This window comes from Podarcis liolepis, assembly GCF_965112155.1.
Source record: "Podarcis liolepis genome assembly, chromosome: 5".
Taxonomy (NCBI): domain Eukaryota; kingdom Metazoa; phylum Chordata; class Lepidosauria; order Squamata; family Lacertidae; genus Podarcis; species Podarcis liolepis.
This window is the reverse complement of record NC_139556.1, coordinates 21,226,092-21,251,374: the sequence shown is the minus strand read 5'-3', so window position 1 is coordinate 21,251,374 and position 25,283 is coordinate 21,226,092. Positions and strand designations below refer to the sequence as shown.

The window sequence follows — 25,283 nt, the reverse complement described above, 5'->3', positions numbered from 1 at the left end:
TCCCCCACCCCACCCCAGTCCCTGCTATCTGTGCTACCTTTCTGCTCCTCTCTTCCATGTCCCCTGGCTGTCCTTGTGCCCCCAATATTTCTGCTTTGCATTCTGCTTTTGTCTGCTAGGGGAGAGCAGCTGATCACAGAATAAGCAAGATGCCAGTCACTTCAGCTGCTAGCCAGGACCAGGATAGATCTATAGGCTGCAGGGGCAGTCATCCTTAAGCTTTCGGAGCAGGATGTGGATGAAAATCTAAGCACCCATTTAAGTATCTAAATATCTGAAACTGTTTAGATATAATGCAGTTGATCAGCTTTTAATTTTTCTGGTATTCTTCTTCCTTCCTCTAACTTGAGCTCCCGGCTAGAACCCATGAGCAGCCATTCCATTCCACAAGGCAGCGGAGCTGCAACCCTTGACAGCCATTCCATAACTGATACTGTGAACGAACAGGATGAAGGGATCACAATTCTTCCATCCAAGCAGACCACCCCAGCCACCAGTCCTCGCAATTCAGTCAGGTAACCTGCTTCCTCATTTTCCCCCTCTCTCTCTTTCTCTCTCTGCGTCTGTGGGGGTGGGCAGCTGCTCTATATTCTAGGCTGATTAAAGGGGAGTAGGGTTGAAAGCTGAGTGCCAGATTTAAAAGCAAGGGCTCCACTTCTACAAGGAGCTTGGTCCTCACTTTGGCCTTCTCTGGGGCCAAGCAATTCAGCACGAGGGAGTGGGAGTTCCCAAGAGGAACACTGAATTTGGATCCATGGTGGTAGTGCTATTTTTCTAGAAAAACAGGTGCTGGAACTCACCATGAATGCCTCCCTTATTCTTTTATAATGGCAACGGTGCCCACCTGAGAGGTGCTGGTAATGAGTTCTGACAAGTTCTGGCTGGAAAAAAAGCCCTGCATGGTGGAAAGGAGTTGATTCCTTCCTGCCAAATAATGCCACAGAGAACTCAAATTGGGGCAGCTGGGACATCTTTGTGGCCGCTCTTGCTGAGAGCTGAGAGATAGCAAGGGAACGGGGGTTAAGGACTGGCTGGAGCTGAGGGTTTGGAGGAGCAGTGTCTGATGAGGATCAGCTTGTCAAACAGGCCTTGGGTGTCTTCTCTTCTTCCCTTGCCATTGAAAGGAATTCTGTAGACACCAGCAAGAGGACACCTGAACCTAGAACAGTTACCATTAAGAAGTCCCAAGTGGAACTCGGAATCCAGATCTGTGGTGGAAACCTACATGGTTTTTTTGTGTCCGATGTAGAAGATGACAGCCCTGCCAAAGGACCTGATGGGCTGGTGCTTGGAGACATGATACTTGAGGTAAGCAGTAGATATAAAAGGAAGGTGGTTGGTGGTTCAAACACTTGCAGAATCTGTGGATGCAAAAACACATCCATAGTTTCCCCCATGAAAGGAAAAGCAGCTTGGGTTCGTTTGTTTTTTTAGTAGACAAAAATGATTAACAAGGAAAGGGGAAATCATCCCCTGTATTCTTCCTCTTTTCACGCACCCACATAATAAAATACCACATGGAAAAATAATCATACAACTACATATGATACGTAGTCTGGCCCTCAAATATTCTAGTGTTGATGAGGATGGTTTAGATAAGCAGGAAATCTATTAGGTCTTGGCTGGAAAATGTACAAAATTTAAGGTGGAACGTCAGCTGAGACCAGCAAGGATACTTAAGATTCAGAGCAGTGATGCTTGGACGAAATATGGCCTAGACATTCTCCAATGAATGACAGTTCTTAAAACTTGTGCTGCCCAGCTGTATTTTTGGATTTGGGTTGCCATTTCCCCAATTTCCTATTAGCGAAGACGCTGTGTTCTTAATGCAGTGTGAATGTATTCCCCCTCTTTTGGCATAGTCAGATTCTCTAGTCCCACATAACATCATTTTCATTGTTTGGTTTGTTGGACACATGCATCTGATTGGAGATCTCAAGTGTTTTTGTTTCTTCTGCCCCCCCCCCCCCCCCCCGCAGTATGGATCCGTTATCTGTTGACATGCGGAACAAAACAGCCAAAGAAGCTTATCTTGAAATGCTCAAGCCAGGTGAAAATGTTAGAATAAAAGCTCAGTATAGAATAGAAGAATTCAATAAGATCAAAGAGTTACCCGGAGATGGATTCTATGTCAGGTATGTAAAAGTTCAATTGGTAAACTAGGAGACTATTCATCTGCTACAACTGTGGGCTAATTCACACAGATATGAACATCTCTTGAACTTTCAGCACTTGATGGCTTGCAGATGAACATGTAAATGGGCTGCATTGAAAGCATTGTCTACATTGTGTTTGAACTGACTATAGGGAACAGGACAGCACTGTCTCCAGTGCAATGGTAAATCTGCAATGGTTTATTTATACATAAAAGTTGTCACTTGATGCTATAGTCAACAGAAGCGAGCACGCACCTGTGATGGGAAGATGAGCTACTTGTGCATAAAATCCTAGTCCCTCAGAGTTTGGCTAAGTCCGCAAACCTCTGTGTGTAACGGAGCCCCTTAAGCATGGCTCCGTCAGTCACTGGCAGATTCCGACAGTGGTTGCTTCTGGAATCTCTTCCAACATAAAAGCTCCTTGACGGAAATGCGTCTCCTGGACTCACGACGCGACAGTCTCCAGCGCGGAGTGGGTGTCCCTATAGGAGGTCCTGAAACCTCCCCACTACCTTCGCTGGAAGTGTCTCGGAGCCATCCCTCCCGCTCACTTTCCCTCGGAGCTCCTTCTCTCCCCCTGCTGGTTCCCTCTTCAGCTGCTGAGTCTCTCCCAGCCTCTGTGAGCCCTTCCACCTCCTGTCCCTCCGATGGCAGTTCCCTGACATCCACCTCCCCTCCAGGGCCCCCTTCACCCCCCCGTCTCCTCCTCTATGGGCGGTGAGGAGGCGAAGCCCCGGAAAGAACCTCCTTCATCTTCCAATGTCTCGAACATTTCTCTCCACCGGTTGCTGTTCCTAGTCTCCAAGTACTCCTCCTCATCGGAGTCTACTCCTCCTTCCAACTCCGAGCCCATGAATCCCTCCAACTCCTCCTCCTCGTCGGTGGTGCCCAGGTATTCCCTCCGGAACCTCGCTACAGGCTGAGGTTTCCTTGGGAACCTTTGATGCAACATTTCTATTAAGATCTCGTCATTAACATCCTCTGCCATTACCCAAGTGTTTTCTGACTCCGGTTCCTCTTCCCATGCTACCAGGTACTCCACCTGGTTACCCTTCCACCTGGAGTCGATGATTTCCGCCACATGGCTGCTGCGTTCCCTTTCTTCTATGACTGGCCCACTTGGGGACAGCCCTTCACGTCCCCCTGTATACGGCGACAGTAACGACCTGTGGAACACTGGGTGCAGTTTCATGTGGTTGGGTAACCGGAGCCTGAAAGCCACTGGGTTGACCTGTTGAATGACTTCAAATGGTCCCAATCTCTTGGGTCTCAATTTCTTACAACCCCCTTTGAATGGCAACCCTTGGGTTGACAGCCACACCTGATTCCCCACTCTTATGGTTTCATCTTCCCTTCTGTGTTTGTCGGCCTGCCTCTTATATTCTTCCTTGGCTCTTTCTAAGTTGAGTTGGAGCTGACGATGGATCGCTTCCATCTCTTCTACAAACTGCTCGGCTGCGGGGACGCTCCATCTCTCCCCTCCTCCCCCGGGAAACGCCCTGGGATGACACCCATAATTAGCCAAAAAGGGGCTCATCCCTGTGGACACATTCTCCGCATTGTTGTAGGCAAATTCCGCCAGTGCTAACTTCTCTACCCAATCATTCTCTCTATCATTGACATAACACCTCAGGTATTGCTGAAGGATCCCGTTTCCTCTGTCTGAGACCACCCTCAAGGGGGCGCCATGCAACCTGAAAATGTGCTCTACAAACAATTTCGCTGTCTCTTCCGCCGTGACAGCATGCGAGCAGGCTACAAAGTGGCACATCTTTGTTAATAGGTCTACTACGACCATGATGGCGGTTTTCCCCTTGGACTTCGGCAGATCGGTCATAAAATCTATTGACACCGCCTCCCATGGTCGTTCTGGTGTGGGTAACGGTTCTAATAACCCTGCCGGCGCCCGCCTCTCCCCTTTGGCTCGCTGGCATTGGTCACACCCTCTTACATACTCGCGTACATCTTCCCTCACCTTGGGCCACCAAAATTCCCTGGTGACCAACCACGTGGTTTTGTGTTGCCCAAAATGCCCCGCTGTGGGGCTGTCGTGCAACTGCTTGAGTACTCTCCCCCTCAATTCTCCTTCGGGTATATACAGTGCCCCTTTGTAATACAATGCCCCATTTCTCTCCTCAAAACCTCCGGGTTTCTCCCCCTCCCTCCTAAGACCTCTGAGCTTATCCTGGGCGTATTCATTTTCCGTTCCCTCTACCAGTTCTCTTTGCCCCACCAATGCCGCCCCACACACCCAGTGATCCTCTGGGATGATATGTCTCTCTTCGGGTGCTCCCTCCCCCTCCAAATATTCAGGTTTGCGTGAGAGAGCGTCCGCCCTAACGTTTCTGGGCCTGGCATGTAACAAATTTCAAAGTGGAATTTGGAGAACTCCTGGGCCCATCTCACTTGCCGTTGGTTGAGTACTTGTGCCGTTCTCCAATACTCTAGGTTCTTGTGATCAGTGCACACTTGCACCTTATGTTGTGCGCCAACTAGTAAGTGCCTCCATCTCCGGAACGCTTCGTGAATGGCGAGTAGTTCTCGGTCATACACCGTGTAGTTTCTCTCGGATTTGTTCAGCTTTCGCAAGAAAAAGGCACACGGTCTCCACTCCGACTTCTTCCCAGGCTGCAGAAGCACCGCCCCTACCGCCCGGTCTGATGCGTCCGTTTCTACTCTCATCGGTTTTTGTAAATCCACATGCAGGAGCTGCTCTTCAGAAGCGAACGCTCTTTTCAGTTCCTCAAATGCTCGCTCCGCCTCCGCCGTCCAAACAAATTTCTTCTTGCTGCTGAGACAGTCAGTGATGGGAGCCGTCAAGTGGGCAAAGTTCCTGATGAACTTCCGATAGAAGTTGCCAAACCCCAGAAATCTTTGCACATCCTTCTTCGTTTTCGGTGTCTTCCATTCCAGCACCGCTTGGACCTTGCTTGGATCCATGGCCAGTCCCTTGTCTGACAAGCGGTACCCCAGGAAGTCCACCTCCTTGGTATGAAACTGACACTTCTCCAGTTTCACCCACAACTGGTTGGCTTGCAGCTTGCTCAACACTTCCCTGACGTCCCTCACATGCTGCTCCTCATTCTCTGAATATACCAACATGTCATCTAAGAAAGCCACGCAGTTCTTGTAGAGCAGAGGTCCTAGGACGTGGTTCATAAAGGATTGAAAACACGCTGATCCTGCTTGTAGACCGAAGGGCATAACGAGATATTCAAAAGCCCCCAGAGGGGTGAACATGGTGGTTTTCCATTCATCCCCCTTCCTCATTCGGATCAGGTTGTACGCCCCCCTCAGGTCCAGTTTCGTGAAAATCTTTCCCTTCCTCACCCTTGTCAAAATGTCATCAATTCTGGGCATAGGGAAGGCTACTGGTTCTGACAGGGCATTCACGGCCCGGTAATCCACGACAAGCCTGGGTTTGTCTGTGTTTTTTTTGTCCACAAAAAACACTGGGCTGCCCCCCACCGCTCTGGACTCTCTGATGAAACCTCTCTTCAGGTTTTTGTCAATGAACTCCCTTAACTCCTGCATTTCCCTGTCTGACATGGCGTACAGCTTGCCTACTGGGAGTTGGGCCCCAGGGAGTAAATTGATTTGACAGTCAAAGGGTCTATGCGGAGGTAGTTTGTCTGCTTCCCTTTCACTGAAGACGTTGCTCAGGTCGGCGTACTGTCGTGGCACCTTCTCCTTGTCCTTAACTTCCGTCCCTGCTAGAGTGGCTCTGGCCCCTTCCGGAGCCTCCCCCTCTTTGCAGTGTTCTAGACAATGTGCTGACCCAAAGGAGACCACTCTCTGATGCCAGCCCACTAGCGGATCATGTAGCGCTAGCCAGCTCATCCCCAGAATAATGGGAGCTCCTCCCAAGGTAGCCGCATTAAACGCTATCAGTTCGGTGTGTCTTGCCACCCTCATTATCATTGGGATGGTCTGTTGGCTCACTTCTCCCCCCAACAGCTCCCTCCCATCGATCGTGGTCACCTGCAAGGGGTTACTTAAGGGGATAGTCTGTATCTGGTGTTCAGCCGCAAACTCCTTACTCATGAAATTACAGGAGCTGCCTGAGTCCAATAGCGCCTTTATCTTTAGTGGGTGTCCGTTTGGCAGCTCTAGCAACACCTCTATCACCAGGGCGGGTCTAGGAGGTTCCGGCGTGGGCACTTTCATTGCTCTTTGGCCTGGCTGCTGTGCCCCGACGGTGGCAGCCAGGCGTTGGCTTTTACTTGCTCCAGGACTTCTTCCTCCTTCTCCCCAACAGCTCCCGCCATCCCTTGCCATTACTTTCTTTGGGGGCAGACTCTGGCAAAGTGACCTGGCTGTTGGCAGAGATAACATTTCTTGGCGCCCTTTCCCTCCTTCTTCCGCTCCTCACTGGGTTTTGAAACTGCGCGCGCGCGCGCTGTTCCAATTTCCATCGGCTCTCCTGGCGGGAACGGCGGCTCTGGAATCTCTGGTATGCGGAACTCCTTCCAACGTTCCCCCTTCCCGCCGCTCCAAAGCCCTCGCCTCCTGGCGTGCTCCTATGGTCAGCGCGGATTTGGTCAGCTGGTCCATAGACTCTGCCCTGGGCGCCCGGGAAAGTTCGTCTTTCACCTCCGAAGAAAGCCCTTCTTCAAACAGCATTTGTATGGGTTCCGCTGCTCGATCCCACCCCAATTTATGGATCAACATGGTAAACTCAGTCCAGTACTCACGGACAGATCGGCTCCCCTGTTTACAAGCCATTAACTGCCTGCGCACCACTCCCTGCTCAATATCGCTGGAAAACATCAGGTCCATGGCACGAAAAAACTTCCTCGTGTCCTTGAGGATGTCATTATTAACTGCCATCAGGGGCCTAACCCAGTCTTTCGCCCCCCCTTCGAGGTGTCCAATCACGAAAGCCACTCACGATTCCTCGTCGGGAAAGTCATCAAACTGCAGATTGAGGGCATATTGCATCTCTGTCCTAAAGGCATGATAGTTCCTGGGCTCCCCCCCAAATTTCTGCACCAATCCTGGCACCTTTCTGGCGAGCGGGGTGGTTTTTCCCTTTTCTGCATCCTGAGCCCTCCTCTCCTCGAGCCTCGCCGTCTGCAGCGCTAGCTGGACCTCCAACAACCTGTACCTTTCTTCCAGGCTTGGACCTGCTCCAGCTCCTCCTGCTTCTCCAGTTCCGGCTGGGTTGCTTATGATGCCCTTTCCTGCACAAGTTGCTTTCAGGGACTGTCGGAATGCTGTGATGGGAAGATGAGCTACTTGTGCATAAAATCCTAGTCCCTCAGAGTTTGGCTAAGTCCGCAAACCTCTGTGTGTAACGGAGCCCCTTAAGCATGGCTCCGTCAGTCACTGGCAGATTCCGACAGTGGTTGCTTCCGGAATCTCTTCCAACATAAAAGCTCCTTGACGGAAATGCGTCTCCTGGACTCACGACGCGACAGTTTCCAGCGCGGAGTGGGTGTCCCTATAGGAGGTCCTGAAACCTCCCCACTACCTTCGCTGGAAGTGTCTCGGAGCCATCCCTCCCGCTCACTTTCCCTCGGAGCTCCTTCTCTCCCCCTGCTGGTTCCCTCTTCAGCTGCTGAGTCTCTCCCAGCCTCTGTGAGCCCTTCCACCTCCTGTCCCTCCGATGGCAGTTCCCTGACAGCACCCCACTTTTATGAATACAGCTCAAGAACACAACTACAAAATTGGCATCAAAAGTTCAGCCACAATAAGGCAAACTGTATTTATGGTGATTCCATACTTCCTTTTCGACGAATTTAATAATCTCCCCTTAGTTACCTGAAGGATGGATATCCTATGATTAGGGAAGTGGGCCTTAGGCTCAGCACAGCCCTGTTAAGGATTCTTGAATGATTCCATAGCCTATAAAATTGAGTATTATTAATCTACCTCCCAGAGGTAGATTAATTACAATCGGGGGGACTCAAATGCACAGTGCAAGGATAGAAGCGGGAAGAGTAAAGGCTTAATTACTATGCAAGCGACTGAAATTTTCTACGCAACAGTAAAAACAGAAGCTCATTGTAATGGGAATTGGGGTTGCTTGTGCGTAAACTGCAAACTGCTCCAAGCTAGCCGTGTAGCTAAAACTTTCCCCGGTTGACAGCCCTTGAAACGCGACTGTCTTAGTCACTGGCAGAATCCGTCAGTGGGCAGGACCTAAATTTGTGCCAACATAGGAGTTGTTTGACTCCAAGTCTCTGCCTAGATTCCCTGCGTGGAAGCCTTCTGCGCAGCGTGGGCGTGCCAAGCGGAGGTCCTGTGCTCTCTCCGCTGATTTCACTGGAAGAGTCTCTGAGCCTCCCCTCCGCCTTGCTCTCGGCTTCCCCTTTCTCCCTGGTGTCCCCTGGATTTCTTTCCCCCGTGGGAACCCTCTCTCTCTCCTTGCTAGTTCCCTCCCCTGCATCACTGGAGCGACTTTTCTCTCCTCTTCCCTCTGATGGCAGTTCCCTGACACTCATGGACCCCGTTTGGGTTCCAGGGCAAAGTTTGAAAACAGGAACACCTACTTCCAGGTTTGCAGCGTTCGGGTTCCAAGTTGTTCGGAAACCGAGGAAGGGGCAAGCGGAATATAAAATGGAAGAATGGTATAAAGAGATGAGGGATATTGCTATTAATGATAAATTAACACGTGCCATTAAGGTAAGACAGGAAATATGCAGGAGAAATGATTTGAGGAGATATGGAGGGTGTTTGCAGAATTTGTACTGTTAAAATGGAAAGGGGTCAAACCATTGCAAGAGGTGTTGAAATTTTGTGAGGTTGGATAATTACAATGGAATGGTCTCGGTGGTGGGGTGCACATTTTTATTCTTATTTATTTACGATAATTATTTTGTCAAAAAAATAAAGAAAAATAAAATTTAAAAAACTAAATAAAATAAAAAGGGTCTCTTTATTTCTCTCTTTTTACAGGGCACTTTATGACCGGATGGCAGAAGTGGAGCTGGACTTGAGCTTCAAGAAGGATGACATTTTGTATGTCGATGACACTCTACCGCAGGGGAACTTTGGCTGCTGGATGGCGTGGCAGCTGGATGAAAACGCCCAAAAGCTGGAAAGAGGACAGATTCCCAGCAAATACATGTAATTAAATCTCTGAGATACAAATGGCGTTTGCCTCATTGCTAAAAGCGGGCAGTTACGATGAAGTATGAACAAAAGCCAAGCATTTTGTTCTTCAAAGCCTTGCTGTTAATGTTGGAGGGGGTATTGAGTTTCCCAGTAAAGTTACTTGAGAGAGGTGGCATGTTTTAATAACTCTCAATTAAAGAAACTATTCCGTCAAGTCATTTTTAGTGCTGCCGATGGTTGCCTACTTCCTAAAAATGGAAAGGACTTTGTTTTTGTGCTTTTATTCCGGGACAGCCTAAGTGGCTTCCCGTCGTCATGCCGCAGCACTTTTAGACAAGGATGGATGGCATCCATATTTAATTTTGGTCCTTGGGTTGGAACATAAGAGAACACCACATTTTCCCCTTTAATCCACCAAATTAATGCTTGCTTTTTAATAAACATCAAGGAGATTAAGATCAAGGGACAGAATTGGGCACTGCTGCCTCAGCTAAGATCCTGATGTCATGGTGTATATGCAGCCAATTGGTGGAGGGGGATGTCCCTCATTCTGGCTGCCAGCTTATACATTTTTTGGTTTTCACTCACTCTCAGGTCTTTGACTTGATCATATCATTCTCTTTCTCCCTCTTTGCAATAGCATTTCACCAACCTTCTCACTTCATTTCCCTCCATCTTACCTTGGAACTGTAGAATCATGGGGTTCTAGTGTGGCCATACCTGCTCTCCTCTTTTGTATGGGACTCCATTATTCTTACTATTTTTTAATTCTTCACTTTGTGCTTCAAGTTTCTATACCTACCCACTTAGATGACCACCACACACTGAACAGAAGCTCATTATTTGACTTAGGTTGGGCATCTGAGGTTGGGCTCATGGTTTGGCTTCCTCCAGACAAACCATGAGCAGGGAGTCTTAATTACAGCTCATGGTTTGTCTGTAGTGAGACATGCCACAAGCCTAGGTTGGGTGCAGAGGCCACAGTCTTCACCCCAGGAATCCTTGTGTTTGCTCGATCGTGGTAAGTCATGGCTTGGGTTAGCTCAAAACCAAACGTACGTCCTCAAGTCAACTACAAATGACCATATAGTGAGGCCTGATTCAAGATCCATCGTTGGTTTTACTGCTACCTGTATTCTGTTCAAGAGCATTTCAGATTTTGCCTGATTAAGCCCACAATCTCTTTGCAGGATGGAGCAGGAGTTCTACAGGAGGCACAGCATGTCCGAAGCTAAAGATGAAAACAGCTCTGCAAAGACATCATCGGCAGCAGCTCGGAGGTCGTTCTTTAGGAGGAAGCACAAGCACAAACGTAGCGGGTCCAAAGATGGAAAGGAACTGCTAGCCCTTGACACCATCAGCACAGACTCCATCCCTTTTTTGGATGGCAAGTGTCTTAACCGAATTTGCTTAGCCCACAACATAATTATCTAGGTTTATTTGCACATTGGTAAAGAGGGCGTATGACTTTGGGTTTCAGAACAAAACAAAACAGAGGAGTTGAGGCAAGGGTGAGCGGGGGAGAGTCAGCCTGCCATATCCACTGCATGTTCAAAGTTGTTCAGGGCCAGCCAAATGCCATGTATCCCATGTCCCACTCTCTCACACATTTAATCTTTTACATACAAGACTGTCCCATAACCCTTCTTAAAGTATATTTCCACATGTCCCTATAAATCTGCTATTAACAGTAGCTAAGAAGTAGGGGTTTGGATTATTAGCTATAGAATGTGGAGTTTCTCCAGTTGTTCCCAATTATCTTTTTCTGTATTACCTGTTCAGGCTTTTTTTTAAAAAAAAAATTTCAGATTCACAATTTTCAGACAGCGACTGTCCCACACCTCAGTTACCTTCACTATCATGGGCCCTTGAGCTGTTGCATTATTTTCTTTATTTATTTTCCTGATCATGCAAGCAACTCTCCATTTCTCTCCAGATTCTGTAAACCTTGCTTATCAACGAGTCCAGAAAGTGGACTGCACGTCTCCCAGGCCTGTGCTTATTCTAGGGCCATTACTTGATGCTGTGAAGGACATGCTAGTCAAGGAATCTCCAGGAAAATTTGGTCGGTGTCCTCTAGGTAAATATGCCAGCACTTGAAGGTCCTCTAGTAACAAAACGTTGGTCTCCAGAGGGAGCAGTAGAAAAACAATGGTTGCTTAGGTGTTATGGGTAATTCAGGTGACACACACCCTCTATCGGCAAGACTTCCCTTCTAAAATACCTCTTTTCCTTTGCCCATTTGGCCATTGTGCTGCTCTGCGTTCTCAGGTATTCTTTCCTCCTCTCCCTCTTCAGCTTATAATTCTTCCTTCTTTCTTTCCTCTAAGTCTCTTCTCCTTACTGTACTATTCTCCCCTACAGCACACAGAGGAAACAAACCACAATACCCAGTTTAGTGTTATCTCCGAACCAGAGATTGTTGTTGTTTTTCACTCCCAACAAACTTGGATCAGTAATCTAAGAACAAGCATGGGCTATGTATTGTTGGGAGGGAAACAAATAATGATCCCTGGTTTGGGACAGAGCACTTGATCCAAGAGTCGTATTTTGTTTCTTTCCAGTGTGTATAGGGAAGAGACAGGCCAGAAAGACTCAATTGTGGGAAATTGCTAAATATGAGTTTTGAACAATGCCATTACCTTCTTGTTTTCAATTCAAAAGGAAAGTAAATACAAGCCATGATGGCAATCATCAGCCAAGGTACAAGTGCTGCTTCACACTCCTGGTTAAGCAGAAGTACCGAGTGATGGTGCAGCGCTTAGCATCACAGTCTCCCTTCCCTGGGACGCGGGTGGCGCTGTGGGTTAAACCACAGAGCCTAGGACTTGCCGATCGGAAGGTCGGCAGTTTGAATCCCCGCGATGGGGTGAGCTCCTGTTGCTTGGTCCCTGCTCCTGCCAACCTAGCAGTTCGAAAGCACGTCAAAGTGCAAGTAGATAAATAGGAACCGCTCCAGCGGGAAGGTAAACGGCGTTTCCGTGCGCTGCTCTGGTTCGCCAGAAGCGGCTTAGTCATGCTGGCCACATGACCCGAAAGCTGTACACTGGCTCCCTCGGCCAGTAAAGCGAGATGGGCACCGCAACCCCAGAGTCGGCCACGACTGGACCTAATGGTCAGGGGTCCCTTTACCTTTACCCTTACCTCCCTTCCCTCCTGTGCAATTTATTAAACTTTATCTGCTTGCTCCTTTGGGGAGAGCTCTTCCTGACAGCTATGCATGCAGCCTGGAAATCCTCATTTGACAGCACAGACTCATTAAACAGTTGTCCCGGCCTGGATTTATTAAAGCATGGGTTTATGAAGCAGTTGTCATGCTACAGAGCCAACTGGGCAACTGCTGCAACAGCCTCCTTGCTTTCCCCCAAGACTGTGTGTGGTCCTACATTGAATGAGACAGGAGAGACAACAACAGTGCTGCTTCCCCCCCACACCTGGCAATTTTCTCTGCTTTCTCTCTGTCGTAATGTAACATCCCTCTTCCCTGCCCCATTCTAGAAGGGGGGGAAACATCATGGTATTAGCTTGTGCAAATATTGCATTGTGGGGAATGTGCAGCTGTGGGTGCATATTCCTTGATGATCCAGTTAAACCCTTCAGTAGACATAAGGCCAAATGATTGCTTTTAACTGGTTTAAATATTAGTGTGCTTTATATATATACTGTACATGTGCAAAGGAAAACTTGGGTCTGAAGCATCCGAATGCCGCCTTCCTGTGAAAGTAAAAATGAATAAACCATTCTTTGTTTTTGTTCTTCCAAAACAGAAGTGATGAAAGCTTCTCAACAAGCCATCGAGCGGAGTGTGAAAGACTGTTTATTCATAGATTATAAATGTAGGAGTGGACATTTCGATGTGACAACTGTTGCCTCAGTAAAGGAGATAACAGAGAAGGTACTTCTCTCTCTCTCTCTCTCTCTCTCTCTCTCTCTCTCTCTCTCTGGTAGCTTTATTTTTTTCTCTTAAAAAAGGCAGCCACCCACAGTTCTGCTGTAGCTAAACTAGTTTGGGCCTGCCAGCTTCTTGAGTGGGAGACAGTCTGGAACCACACAAAAACTTACCTGAACTCTTTGGAGAAGAGGCAACGCACAAGCAGATAGAAATACAGCCCTTTCCCAATTATGTTTACTTTCTTATATTTAAAAACTGGGTTGATGTGCTGTTTTGATTCTGTAATCCCTAGATTAAAGTGGCTAAGTAGGTGAGCCAGCAAGTCTTGTGTTTCAGTCTAACATTGAGTGTTGTTGACTTCCAGAGCACATGGCAGTAAGTTTCCATGGCACACTGGACAGAATGAAGAACTTACTATCCCTGTTCTTCAGCTTACACTTCACGGGCCAAATTTGATGCAACATGGCAGCCAATATTATCATTATTTAACAACACTTAAATAGTATGGGATTGTAATAAACCTCAAAGCCATTTGTTGTTCGCATGCAATTTACTTGCTGCCCTTCATCGTAAGATCTCAGTGTGGTTCACAGAATAAAATACAGGATAAAAACAAGTAAATAAATAAATCAAAACAGTAAAACTGTTATGTACTAAGTTGAATAGGATCCAAACTGCATCAGTCTGATTGGTCCTAGAACAATAGGATCCAAAATGCAGCAGTCTGATTGGTCCTAGAACAATAGGGTCCAGAATGCAGCAGTCTGATTGGTCCTAGAACAATGCAGCAGTATGATTGGTCAGCAGGAGCCACCCAATCCAGCTCCAGATAGAAGTGAATCCACAACCTGATTGGCCTACAGGAGAAGTCCGGAATTAGCCAATCACGTGCAGCCCATTGTGTAAATAATGTATGTAAAGCAGATATTTTGAGGGGACTTTCATTCCTCCTCACCACTATGAGCTGAATAAAGAGCATGAAATCACTTTGCGACTGTGAGTATATTTCACTGGCGAAATATCCCAGAATCCCACGAAGGTGGGATTCCGCTGAGCTGACTGCCACACACAGCACTGCAGCAGCACCACCTGCCACACCGCTGCCTCGCACCGTGTATCCAGGCTTCAGCTCCGGGACACAAGGAACTCAGAATGGCAACTGACAGCAGCTTCTCGCCGTTCAACCCAGCATCTGGAGACTGGGAAGCGTACGCCTCCCGTTTCACCTTCCTCCTAGAAGCCAAAGGGGTCACCGACGAAGAAGATGCCAAGAAGAGAGCGATATTCTTCAGCGTCTGCGGAGAGGAGACATTTGAAATCGCCTGGGCTCTCCGTGCGCCTGAAGACATCGCTACTGTTCCATACAAAACAATAATGGAACAGCTGAAGGGGCACTTTTCGCCGCAGCCCTCCGCAAAAGGGTCCTCACAGCCCTACACGAGACACACCCAGGGGTAGTGAGAATGAAGGCCCTTGCCAGGAGTTATGTGTGGTGGCCGGGGATCGACGGAGAGATAGAGGCCTGGGTCAAACACTGCCAGGCCTGCCAATAATCCTGCCCAGATCCCCCAAGGGCCCCAGTCCAGTCCTGGGAGTCCGCCCGAGCACATAGGCGCCGACTCCATGGGGCCTGAGGGGGCCCGAGCCCCCTCAAAAATTCGTTTGGGGGGGCTCAGCCCCCCCAATAATCTCGGGCGGCGGTGGGCGTGTCCGCGGCTTTTATAGGGCGCCCGGCGCGCACCAGCTCGATAACGGGCACCGGCAACCCCATTGAGCAGCGCCGGCTCCCCCGGGAGGGCCATCCCCCCGTGCCGCTGATCGCCAACACCGCCGACGCTGTGGCTGCCCGAGCCCGACCCGGAGCCTGAGCCCGAGCCCAAGCCCGTCAGGAAGGAAGGAAGGAAGGAAGGAGAAATGGGGAGGGAGACGAGGGAGGAAAATTGCGCGCAGGGTGAAGAAAGGAGAAGGGCGAACGAGACGAGCTTCCAACCCAAAAAAGGGCTGGGAGGATGAAGGATCGGGAAAGAAAGCGACGCCTTCCCCGCCCGCGACGTCGCCCGCTTGTCATTGGCAGCGCAGCGGGCGCCCAGAGGGGCTGGGCACCGGCGCAGGGCCGCTCCGCAGCCGCGGAGGACAGCTGTGCGGCTAGCAAGGTGCGCCGCGTAGAGCGCGGCCCTTGTGTGGCCCGGTGGCCAGGCAAGCTCGGGCGGGGACCCCCATGCAAATCTAAGATGGGAGAAGAGGGCAGAGCAAAGGGGGTCCCTTCCCCAACCTCCGGCTCTGAGACTTCCCTGCGCCCCAGAAAAGCGAAAGGATTTTCTCTTCTTTTTTTTTATAAATATTTTATTAAGTTTTCAAATACAAAGTTAGAAACATACACTGAAGAAAAAAGTAAAAGAACAAGAAAAAGAAAAAGAAGAAAAGAAAACCAACCATTCAACACATTTTTTATATAACTAACTGGACTTCCTCGCATCTCCCTTACCCTGCATTCTTTATAATAAAGATATCAGCAAATTATGACCTTGTTTCGTACCTTATTTTGTACTTTTCAAATACTATACCTCTAAATTTAACATACTTTTCATCAGTTACTTATATCTTAAATTAAACATAGTATTACCTTAGATTTTGACCTTTTCTTACTTAAAATATAATTTCCTGTTTCCCAAATCTAATTGCTGAAGCTATAGTTTCCGAATCGTGTAAATTTTTAACATTCATACAACTTATATTGTTTTTGTAAATAGTCCTTAAATTTTTTCCAGTCCTCTTCCGTTGTTTCTTCTCCCAAATCTCGGATTCTGCCAGTCATTTCAGCCAGTTCCATGTAGTCCATCAATTGCGTCTGCCACTCTTCCAGTGTGGGCAAATCTTGTGTCTTCCAATATTTTGCAATAAGTATTCTTGCTGCTGTAGTTGCATACATAAAGAAAGTTCTATCCTTCTTTAACACTTTCTGGCCAACAATGCCCAAGAGGAAGGCCTCTGGTTTCTTGGGAAAGGTATACCTAAATACCTTTTTTAACTCATTATAAATCATTTCCCAGAAGGCCTTCACTTTTGGACAGGTCCACCAGAGGTGAAAGAATGTCCCTTCAGCCTCCTTACATTTCCAACATTTATTATCAGACAGGTGATATATTTTTGCAAGCTTGACTGGGGTCATGTACCACCTATAAATCATTTTCATAATATTTTCCTTTAAGGCATTACATGCCGTGAATTTCATTCCGGTGGTCCATAACCTTTCCCAATCCTCAAACATGATGTTATACCCAATATCCTGAGCCCATTTTATCATGGCTGATTTGACTGTCTCATCCTGAGTGATTTTCTCTTCAACCTGCCCTCCATCCTCTTGCAGAAAACTCTTTGCCTGCCCTGCCCGTATCTCGTTTTTGCTTTTTAATTCCACACACGCACCCTTCGAACTTCGTGGCAATCGGGCGCGCGGGTGCGTTTCCTAAGAGAGTGAGGACCCCCGCCTCCTCCCCACCTGCTCCCTCGCCAGCCAGCCAGCCGTACGCCCTAGCCGGAGAGCCCCGGCCGTCCCCGTCGCGCAATCGGCTGGATCTCCCTTCAGCAGGCCGTGCTCACAACTCGGCCCAGGGACCCCCAGCAGCGGATCTCCGGCTCAGCTGAAGAATCTGGCAACAAGCCCCCTCCTCCCCAATCGCTCCGCCGAAATACGCTCCAAAACCCCCCAGATAGGCCGCCGGCCGCCAAGTCTAGTGGCGCCCTGAGCGAGGGTCTCTCCCCAACACCGCCACCTTGAACTGCGTTCTCCCGGCTACCCGAGTGAACCAGCGGCAGGACCCCGGTATGGGCCCCCCCAATATTTTTTATAAGTCGGCGCCCCTGCCCGAGCATCATGGTCACGCCTGCATGTGGACTTCGCTGGCCCCTTTCAGGGGAAAACATTCTTCATAGTGGTGGACTCCTACACCAAATGGCTGGAAGTCGCACTGGTACCATCCACTTCCACGTCCGCAGCCATCCGGGTACTACGCAGGCTGTTTGCAACCCACAGGCTCCCTGACACTCTCGTCTCAGACAACGGGACCGTATTTACGTCAGGAGAATTCCAAACCTTCACAGCGCAGAACACCATCCGCCACATCCGTTCGGCGCCATTCCACCCTGCCACCAATGGCCAAGGAGAACGCATGGTGCGGACCACCAAGGACACCCTCCGCCGCATGATGCAAGGGGATTGGGAGTACCACCTTGCCACATTCCTTCTAGCATAGCACAGCACCCCCAGCCCAACAACTGGCTGGAGCCGCACTGAACTACTAATGGGTCGGCGCCTTGCAATCAGATTGGACCGCCTTCACCCCGATAGAGCTCAGGATGAGGTAGTGGTGGGGGAAGGCAGGAATCCCAGAACCTTCGTGGCCTAGGATCCAGTGTACGCAAAGAATTTTGGGGCAGGCCCAGCATGGGTACCCACCACAGTCACCAGGGTCACTGGCCCCGTGTCGTACGAGGTGCTAACGGATGGGGGGCAATGCTGGCGCCGCCACTGCGACCAGATACGGCGACGATTCCCGGGAGAAAACCAGGAGGAGGACAGGTCAGAGGAGTCCCAAGGAAACAGTGGGGGAATGAGGCCCATAGAACAGGAGGGGCCAGCAGGAGAGGCAGAATCAGTAAATACAGAGAGGCCGCAAGGCCGAAAGGACACCGGAACCAAAACCACGACTGAGCGAGCTGGTTGCACCAGACCAAACGGCCCCATCACAGCCAGCATCCTTGGAACACGAGCCAGAACCTGAACCAGGGAACACCCCAGGCCGCAACGCACACGTAGGCCGCCGGCGTACCTCAAGGACTATGAATGCGACCTCCCGGGCAGGACTGGAACTTAGAGGGGAGGGGTGTTATGTACTGAGTTGAATAGGATCCAAACTGCATCAGTCCGATTGGTCCTAGAACAATAGGATCCAAAATGCAGCAGTCTGATTGGTCCTAGAACAATAGGGTCCAGAATGCAGCAGTCTGATTGGTCCTAGAACAATGCAGCAGTATGATTGGTCGGCAGGAGCCACCCAATCCAGCTCCAGATAGAAGTGAATCCACAACCTGATTGGCCTACAGGAGAAGTCCGGAATTAGCCAATCACGTGCAGCCCATTGTGTAAATAATGTATATAAAGCAGATACTTGGAGGGGACTTTCATTCCTCCTCACCACTATGAGCTGAATAAAGAGCATGAAATCACTTTGCGACTCTGAGTATATTTCAAAAACAATACCCCCCTTCCCACAGATACAATTAAAAGGCAGTAGAATATTAATCTCAGGTGAGGAATGGGAGGTTTCTGCTGCTTCTATCAGGAAGAGCACACATCCAAGCTCCCCACCTCCTCTCTCCATGTCCCATTGCTACAGGAACTTTTATCTCAGGCCAGCTCTGCTACTGGCAGTAAACTAAGCTGATGAGAAAAGTGCTTTTAGGCCATTTGGAAGTTTCAGGTCTGCTCACCTGAGCGCAACTTCCATGGTAAAAAAGCATTCCCTGCCCACCCCACTAATGGAGACGTATGTTTAAATAAGAACGTGCCGCTTGCCTCCATCACAACTAGCTTGGGCATAAGTAAATTTGCTATGGTGTTCAGGTTCTGCATTTGGACATCCCAAAGGCATCTGGCTGGTCACTGCGAGACGCTGGGCCTTTGATCCAGCAGGCACCCCTTCCGTTGTTAATTGGGCAGATGGGAAAGACGGCTTGGGGAGAGGCAGGTTAGAGAATATTAGGCCGGTGATGAGTGTAAAGTCAGGTGTTTGCACTTCCTGGCTCCTTCTGTTGGTATATTTAAATAGTACAGGAACTGTTAGAGAGAGATAGAGGACAGGGTGTTGGTGGTGGAGGGATGGAAATTGAAGGATAGCCAAGCGAGAGAGTGAGAAGTCGCATGGGGGAAGCAAAAAGTACAGAAATACAGAACGTGAATAGGAATGCAACCAGAATGGTGTCTCAGAGCAGTGCTAGAAACAGAGCTATGCTATATAAATAATATATGCTTGGTAAAGGGTGGGGTTTTTTCCATATGAGGTCTACAGATTTGCATTGGATTATATTCATATATAATCATTTGTGGCTACTATTTTTAATGCTTTTAAAATGCCTCGAGGCCAAGGTGTACTGTACAATAATTGCATTAAGAACAGGCCCCCCGGGATTTGCGAAGAAAAGTAAGGCAGTTAGGAAGGGAACAGGGAGAAGCCGGGTCAGCACCATAGAAGCTGTTTAAACCAGGGGTAGCCAGCAAGGTGCCCGTCAGATGTTCCCTGCCAGCGTGATATTTAAACCCTTGCAAGGAGGGAGAGGTGCAAAAGTCAGGAGGCATTGGAGAGAGAATGAAGACGTGAAAATTGAACAAGTACCCCAAGGTTTTGGCAAGATGAAACTGCCAGTGTGGCAGAGGGAAAAGAGAGGGAAGAGATCTCTGTACAGAAGAAGTAACTTTGAAAAGTGGCTCTGATAAGAAAACAGGAATCCAGGCCCAGGTGGAGTGACAGAGGCAAGCCAGCTTTGGGAGCCAAGTGGCAACCACTGGGCTTTGTGGGGCAGCTGCACTCACACTCCATATATCCACCTTGCACAACCATTTTCAACGCTTGCTTCCTTACAATCATGCTTCATAAAAGATAACTGAAATTTAGGATTTTAAGCAACATTTATATATGATGTTTCCTATATATAAAGGTTTTGGACCGCCATCCAGCGCCCTAAGGGTGCTTTCTGGTCACAGTTGACAGCACTGCCTCTGTGTAGGTGCCTGTTGATTAAGGCAGATTGCCTTGCCAGTTGCAGCAGATCAAAGGTTAGCTGCTCCTGCTGCTGAAGTGTATCAAGCAACCTTCCTATACTGGACACCAGATGGCGCTCTGCACACACCATTGTATATCTATGCTGATTAAAACGGGCTGCAAATCTGTTTAGCTCCCTAATGGATTGCCTTGTGTCCCCTGAAAAATTAAGCATTTAACGAGCTTTTTCTACATTTCTGTGTTAGAGAGCAAAAAGACCCTGTCTTTCTGAGGGACAAAGTTACTCAGAAACATTCCAAAGAACAGTTTGAGACTGCTAAGAAGATAGAACAGGAATATAACAAGTACTTCACAGGTTTGTATGCCAAAGGAAACAATAGCAAAGTGGAAGGCTGGCTTCTGATTCCTCTAGCTGGGTCGTGTTTACAGTGGTACCTCGGGTTAAGTAGTTAATTTGTTCTGGAGGTCCGTTCTTAACCTGAAGCACCACTTTAGCTAATGGGGCCTCCTGCTGCTGCTGCGCTGCCAGAGCACGATTTCTGTTCTCATCCTGAAGCAAAGTTCTTAACCCGAGGTACTATTTTGGGGTTAACAGAGTCTGTAACCTGAAGCGTATGTAACCCGAGGTACCACTGTATCTGTGTGTGTATTTTTTTGCAACAGCATTCCCCCCCCTTAGCAGTCACCTGTGTGTAGATCACAGCATAGCACCTGCTTCCCTATAACAACCAGAAGACTTATAAATCATCCCTTTAGTACTAAGCATATTCTATTTCAAAGAAAGGGAACAATCAATAAGTCTGTGTTACATGCTAGGATTTCCCGAATGGTCAGCTCAAGGGATAGGAAACCCAGCAATGTCGGGTGCTAAAAGCTGGCAGAAGCTTCTGGGAGGAGTGGGGGGCAGAGGTTGCAGCTGCCCAGTCTGATCCAGGTAAGCTGCAGTGATGCTACAGTTGGGAGAATGGTGCCATAGCTGTTTCCAACTACACAGGTTGCTGCTGCAAACTGGACCTGCCAGCCCCTGCTCAGTCACTTAGGCACTTGACTATGTCCAAGGGACAGCCTGTGCAACATTTTAACGCAAGACCCTTTTCCAATATTAGCAAGTGAGGACTGCAAGCAGACTGCGGAAGACACTGTGGTGAATGGCTAAGTAGCATTTTACTTGGTTTGAAGAACAAAGCCATTCTGTCTGTTGGTCTGTATCCTGATTTCTCTGATTGCTTGGGACTGTGTGGTTGGTTCATATGCACAGTACAAATCACTATTTTTTAAAAGAATGTAGTCCCTGCCCTCAAGCTTACAACCTTAAAGGACATATCACAAAAGGAAAAGGGGTCGGGAAGGAGGGAGGGAGGAGGAAATAAGCAAGTTCAGGGTCTTGGGTGTCCAATTTTGCCAGAATTCTCAGTAGATGTAAGAACCTACCCAGAGACACTGGACTCCAGTTGGTCTCACAAAAGTAATACTTCACCTCCCAGAGCTCAAAACAATTTTGCAGATGACAAAATCAACCAATAAGTATGATTTTATTTTTTTCTCTCTGGAGGTGGTTCCATTTTCTGTTTGCCCATCACTCCTATGATTCCCCCCGCCCCCCTTTTACGGCTGTCTGTTGACATGCTTCTGGAAGTTTGAGGGGAATTCCCCTCCTCCTCCAAGGTTTAGGGGTGGTGACTACTCTCTCAGCCCCAAGCACTAGCTTGCCCCCCTTCCCTCAAGAAGTACAAAAAGTTCAGTTTCCTGGTAGAATTAGAGATAAGCTGAGGGAGAAACAGGGAACTTCATTTATGCATGCACATCTACTGTGGGATCCTACTAGGGTGTCTCAATGGCATGTTCCCTCTCTGCCTTGGCAATCAGTGGGATTTATGCAGTGGAGACGTGCTAAATAGTCAGGTTTTTTGGATAGCAGCAAGATTATTGGATGGAGTAACCCTGCAACACTTTGCTTGAGAAGCAGGCTTTGCAATAGGCCAATGTATCCTTATTATAGACTCTTGCTGTGTTGGTATTTTTCTGCACTGATACTGCTGTGGTAGAACAGCAAAGCAACTATGACAGGCTTTGATCATAAATGCAGTTTTAACTGTTTAACTCTGAATCCCCCAGAATGGGGTGGTAGGAAATTCCTGGCAATCTCCCCTTGTGCTTTGGATGCTTTGCCTTGCAAATCCAACTTGAATGTCCCTAAAAGCATTTAATAGGCTCTAACTGAGCACCAGTGTTTTGTGTTTTGTGTTAACTTGATCCCTTGAATAAGCCTGCCAGTTATTTTTTTTATTACTATTATTATTATTATTATTATTATTATTATTATTATTAACCAGTCATGCCTGATTTATTAACGAAACCCATAAACGGCCATCTTCTTCTATTTGTAAATAGTGGCTTGTTGCTACGGCCATCATCTCTTTGTATATTTCTGCCTTGCTACTAAACTTAGCCTTCTGTTCAGCCATGAAGGTTTATTATGCTATAACAGGGGTCCCTCTAACCATATTTAGATTTAATATGTAAACTTTGTCACCTGATGCCACTGAAAATAGCTTTTGGAGGGCTCAGTAACAAAACAGTTGTCTTAGAGGATCATACTCGTGGGGCCTGGCTGCTTTCTCCTCTTGCCATGTTTTTGTTAGCTGTATTGCAGCAGCAAAGGCTTTCTTAGCAGGAATGAAGGTTCTCAGAAGCTTGGCTGCTTCAACACTGATTTCTTTTGCTAACCACAAAAAGAACTCTGCTTCCACAAACGGTAAAGAAAAGTGAAAGCCAGAAAGCCCAGTTCCTTTCTCCTTTCCCAAAGCTTAATGGGAGTTACGAAAAGAGATGCCCCCTTATCTTAGGCCTCTCCCTGGGTCACTCTCAAAACTAGTCCCCTGAAAGGAACAACACGCAGTTTCAGTGCCCTGAAAAATTTACATCTTAAGTGTCTCTCTGTGTGTCTCTGCTTTGCCGTTTGTCTCTCTTCTAAGAAGCCAGACGCCATTGCTGAAGCCTCCCTCTTCCCCACCCACCTCCCTGATGTCTTGTTTGTGATCTCTTGTGGCTGTATCTGCATAAGTGCTTCAGTGACAAACTGATACCATGGCCTATGAGAAGCATAGCTGAGCATGCCTGAATGCCATTAAAGATGCTAAGAGTTGGGTCCTACAAATTCCACCATCAAACCCAAAGGCCATACAGTGGTACCTTGGGTTACATACGCTTCAGGTTACAAACTCCGCTAACCCAGAAATAGCGCTTCAGGTTAAGAACTTTGCTTCAGAATGAGAACAGAAATCATGCTCTGGCGGCAGCAGGAGACCCCATTAGCTAAAGTGGTGCTTCAGGTTAAGAACAGTTTCAGATTAAGTACAGACCTCTGGAACGAATTAAGTACTTAACCCGAGGTACCACTGTACAATGAGAACGCATAGAGAGGCACACTCTGTATGCACCTTCCTTCATTTTCCTGATTCCTGGACCACATCAAGAGTGAGGTCTAGTTCATATACCTTCTGGTGGAGATGCTTATAGGTAAACAGGCAGTGAAGGTGCTATCACGCTCCCTCCTTTCGCAGCATCAGTTCCTGTTGCCAAAGAGGCAGGCCACTTTTTGAACTGATAAGTGACAACAGGTGAGAAACCAAACAAAGCCCAACTGACATGCCTGGTTCTCTGCAGGTTGTTGTGAGGATAAGGGAGGGTGTCCTTCATATGACCACCTTGAGCTCTTAGGAGAAAGGGTGGAACATCATCAACACCAAAAAGGGGGGTATTAATCCCCCTTCCTTTTTGTTGATTCAGTGTGTTTTGATTTCTTGGTGCTAGTGCAAATTCAGCTCCCCCCGGTAAACAAGCATGCTGATTGATTGGTGTGTGTGATCCTTCTTTTCACAGGGATTGTCCAGGGAGGCCCTCTTTCGATCATTTGCACTCGGATCATGACAACAGTTGATCAAGAACAAAACAAGGTCCTGTGGATTCCTTTTTCATAAGACTGATGCTGCAAGCAACCTGTTCTGATTCCCCTATCCCAGTCTTTATTTTATCACATTTAGGTAGTCTATGTAACTGGAAACTTACATTGCTCAAGCTTTGTTCTTTTGGTGTGTAATAGCCATAGAGATTTTTATTTAATTAGAATTGCAGCCTCTATTATAGGGATATGACAACCTCTAGTGTGGTCCTGTAACTTGTTAGTTTTGCCACTGTCGAAAAATGTGTCTGTTTTGTTTTGTTTTTTAATTTTTGTTACAGTATATTTTCTGAACTAAAAAAAGTCACTGTATGAAAACAAAAAAAGTTAAAGAAACTGAGTATTGTGTTAAAATAAAGGTCAATTTCTATAACTTGACTTGTATGGAAGTGTTGCATAAATCCCTCTCTGACTCCGTTGTTCAGTTTACTACTATCAAGCAGGTTACAGAATTAAAACAATTTCACAGACATTTGAAATGGTTATTTTACAGTGAGATTCCAAATTGCATTTTGTTGCTAGAGTTGCAATTACCCATGAAGCATAATGACTCCAAAAGAAAATTCAGAGTAAAGCTTGCTTCAGTTTTGATACCACTGAATTTAAAAGATCCAACTTGAGATACCACTCTTTGTGCCCTTCCCATTTAACAAAATACTACATTTTGAGTATCAGTGGTAAACATTTGCCTGATGGAAATTGGGCTTGGTAGATTGTCCTTTTTCTTTCCAGTGTAAGAGGCATTAGGCAAAACGTAAAAATTCTACTACCTCAGCCCTGCAGATTTGGAGTCCTAAACTATGACTTTCCAATGCCCAGTTTGGAAATGGGAGTGCTTTATAAGCTTTTCTCAAGCTAATGTGGGTCAAGCTGACAAAGAAAACAATTTCCCCAAGTTAAGAGAAGGCTTAAAATGGAAAGCCACTGGTTGGGGTTGGGGGTACATATTTTGGACCATGCAAGGGCTTAATTGGATCTGATTTCAGGTATCTTGGGAGAGAAAGAATGTGTTATGAATGCACACTTTATGAAGCAACCTAGCATTTCTTCAGCTACTGAAATATTTGAATAGCTGTCTCCATCCTCTCCCTGGTTAATAATCTGCATGATTTTGTTTTGGTGATCATACTGAAAGATGGCCATAAATTCCACTTAATGGCTAAGTGAAATATTTTCTGCTATTATATGGGGCATGTGGTTCTCTCAAGGAATGAGGTGGTTTTTGTAATTCTAAAAGGAATGCACTTTGACTTGACAAAATGACAGAACTATGGTGGACACTGCAATGAGTTGCATAATTGTTTAGCTAAAACTAACATAGCTAGAAGCTCTCTGATACATTAGATGGATTAATTTATTTCTCCTCCACAGCTTTAGGATCAGATTAAGGGATTCACACACCCATGTTTTAATCTTCTCTTTATTGTTCTTTACAG

At 47.4% G+C, this 25,283-nt stretch overlaps 1 protein-coding gene and 1 long non-coding RNA gene across 2 annotated transcripts; one reads left to right on the top strand and one right to left on the bottom strand.

Annotated features, from left to right (window-relative positions):
- Positions 1-1,979: 1,979 nt before the first annotated feature.
- LOC310706580 (disks large homolog 5-like) lies at positions 1,980-24,220 on the top strand. The gene is made up of 7 exons (XM_083502851.1): positions 1,980-2,135; positions 9,057-9,227; positions 10,406-10,602; positions 11,152-11,295; positions 12,983-13,110; positions 20,132-20,241; positions 23,769-24,220. The coding sequence occupies exons 1-6, from the start codon at positions 1,981-1,983 to the stop codon at positions 20,195-20,197; spliced, it is 861 nt and encodes a 286-aa protein (XP_083358977.1). The 5' UTR covers position 1,980; the 3' UTR covers positions 20,198-20,241; positions 23,769-24,220.
- LOC310706753 lies at positions 11,223-12,973 on the bottom strand. The gene is made up of 2 exons (XR_014526148.1): positions 12,360-12,973; positions 11,223-11,989 (listed from the first exon to the last, which is right to left on the bottom strand). It is a non-coding gene; the product is annotated as an uncharacterized lncRNA (long non-coding RNA).
- Positions 24,221-25,283: the final 1,063 nt, after the last annotated feature.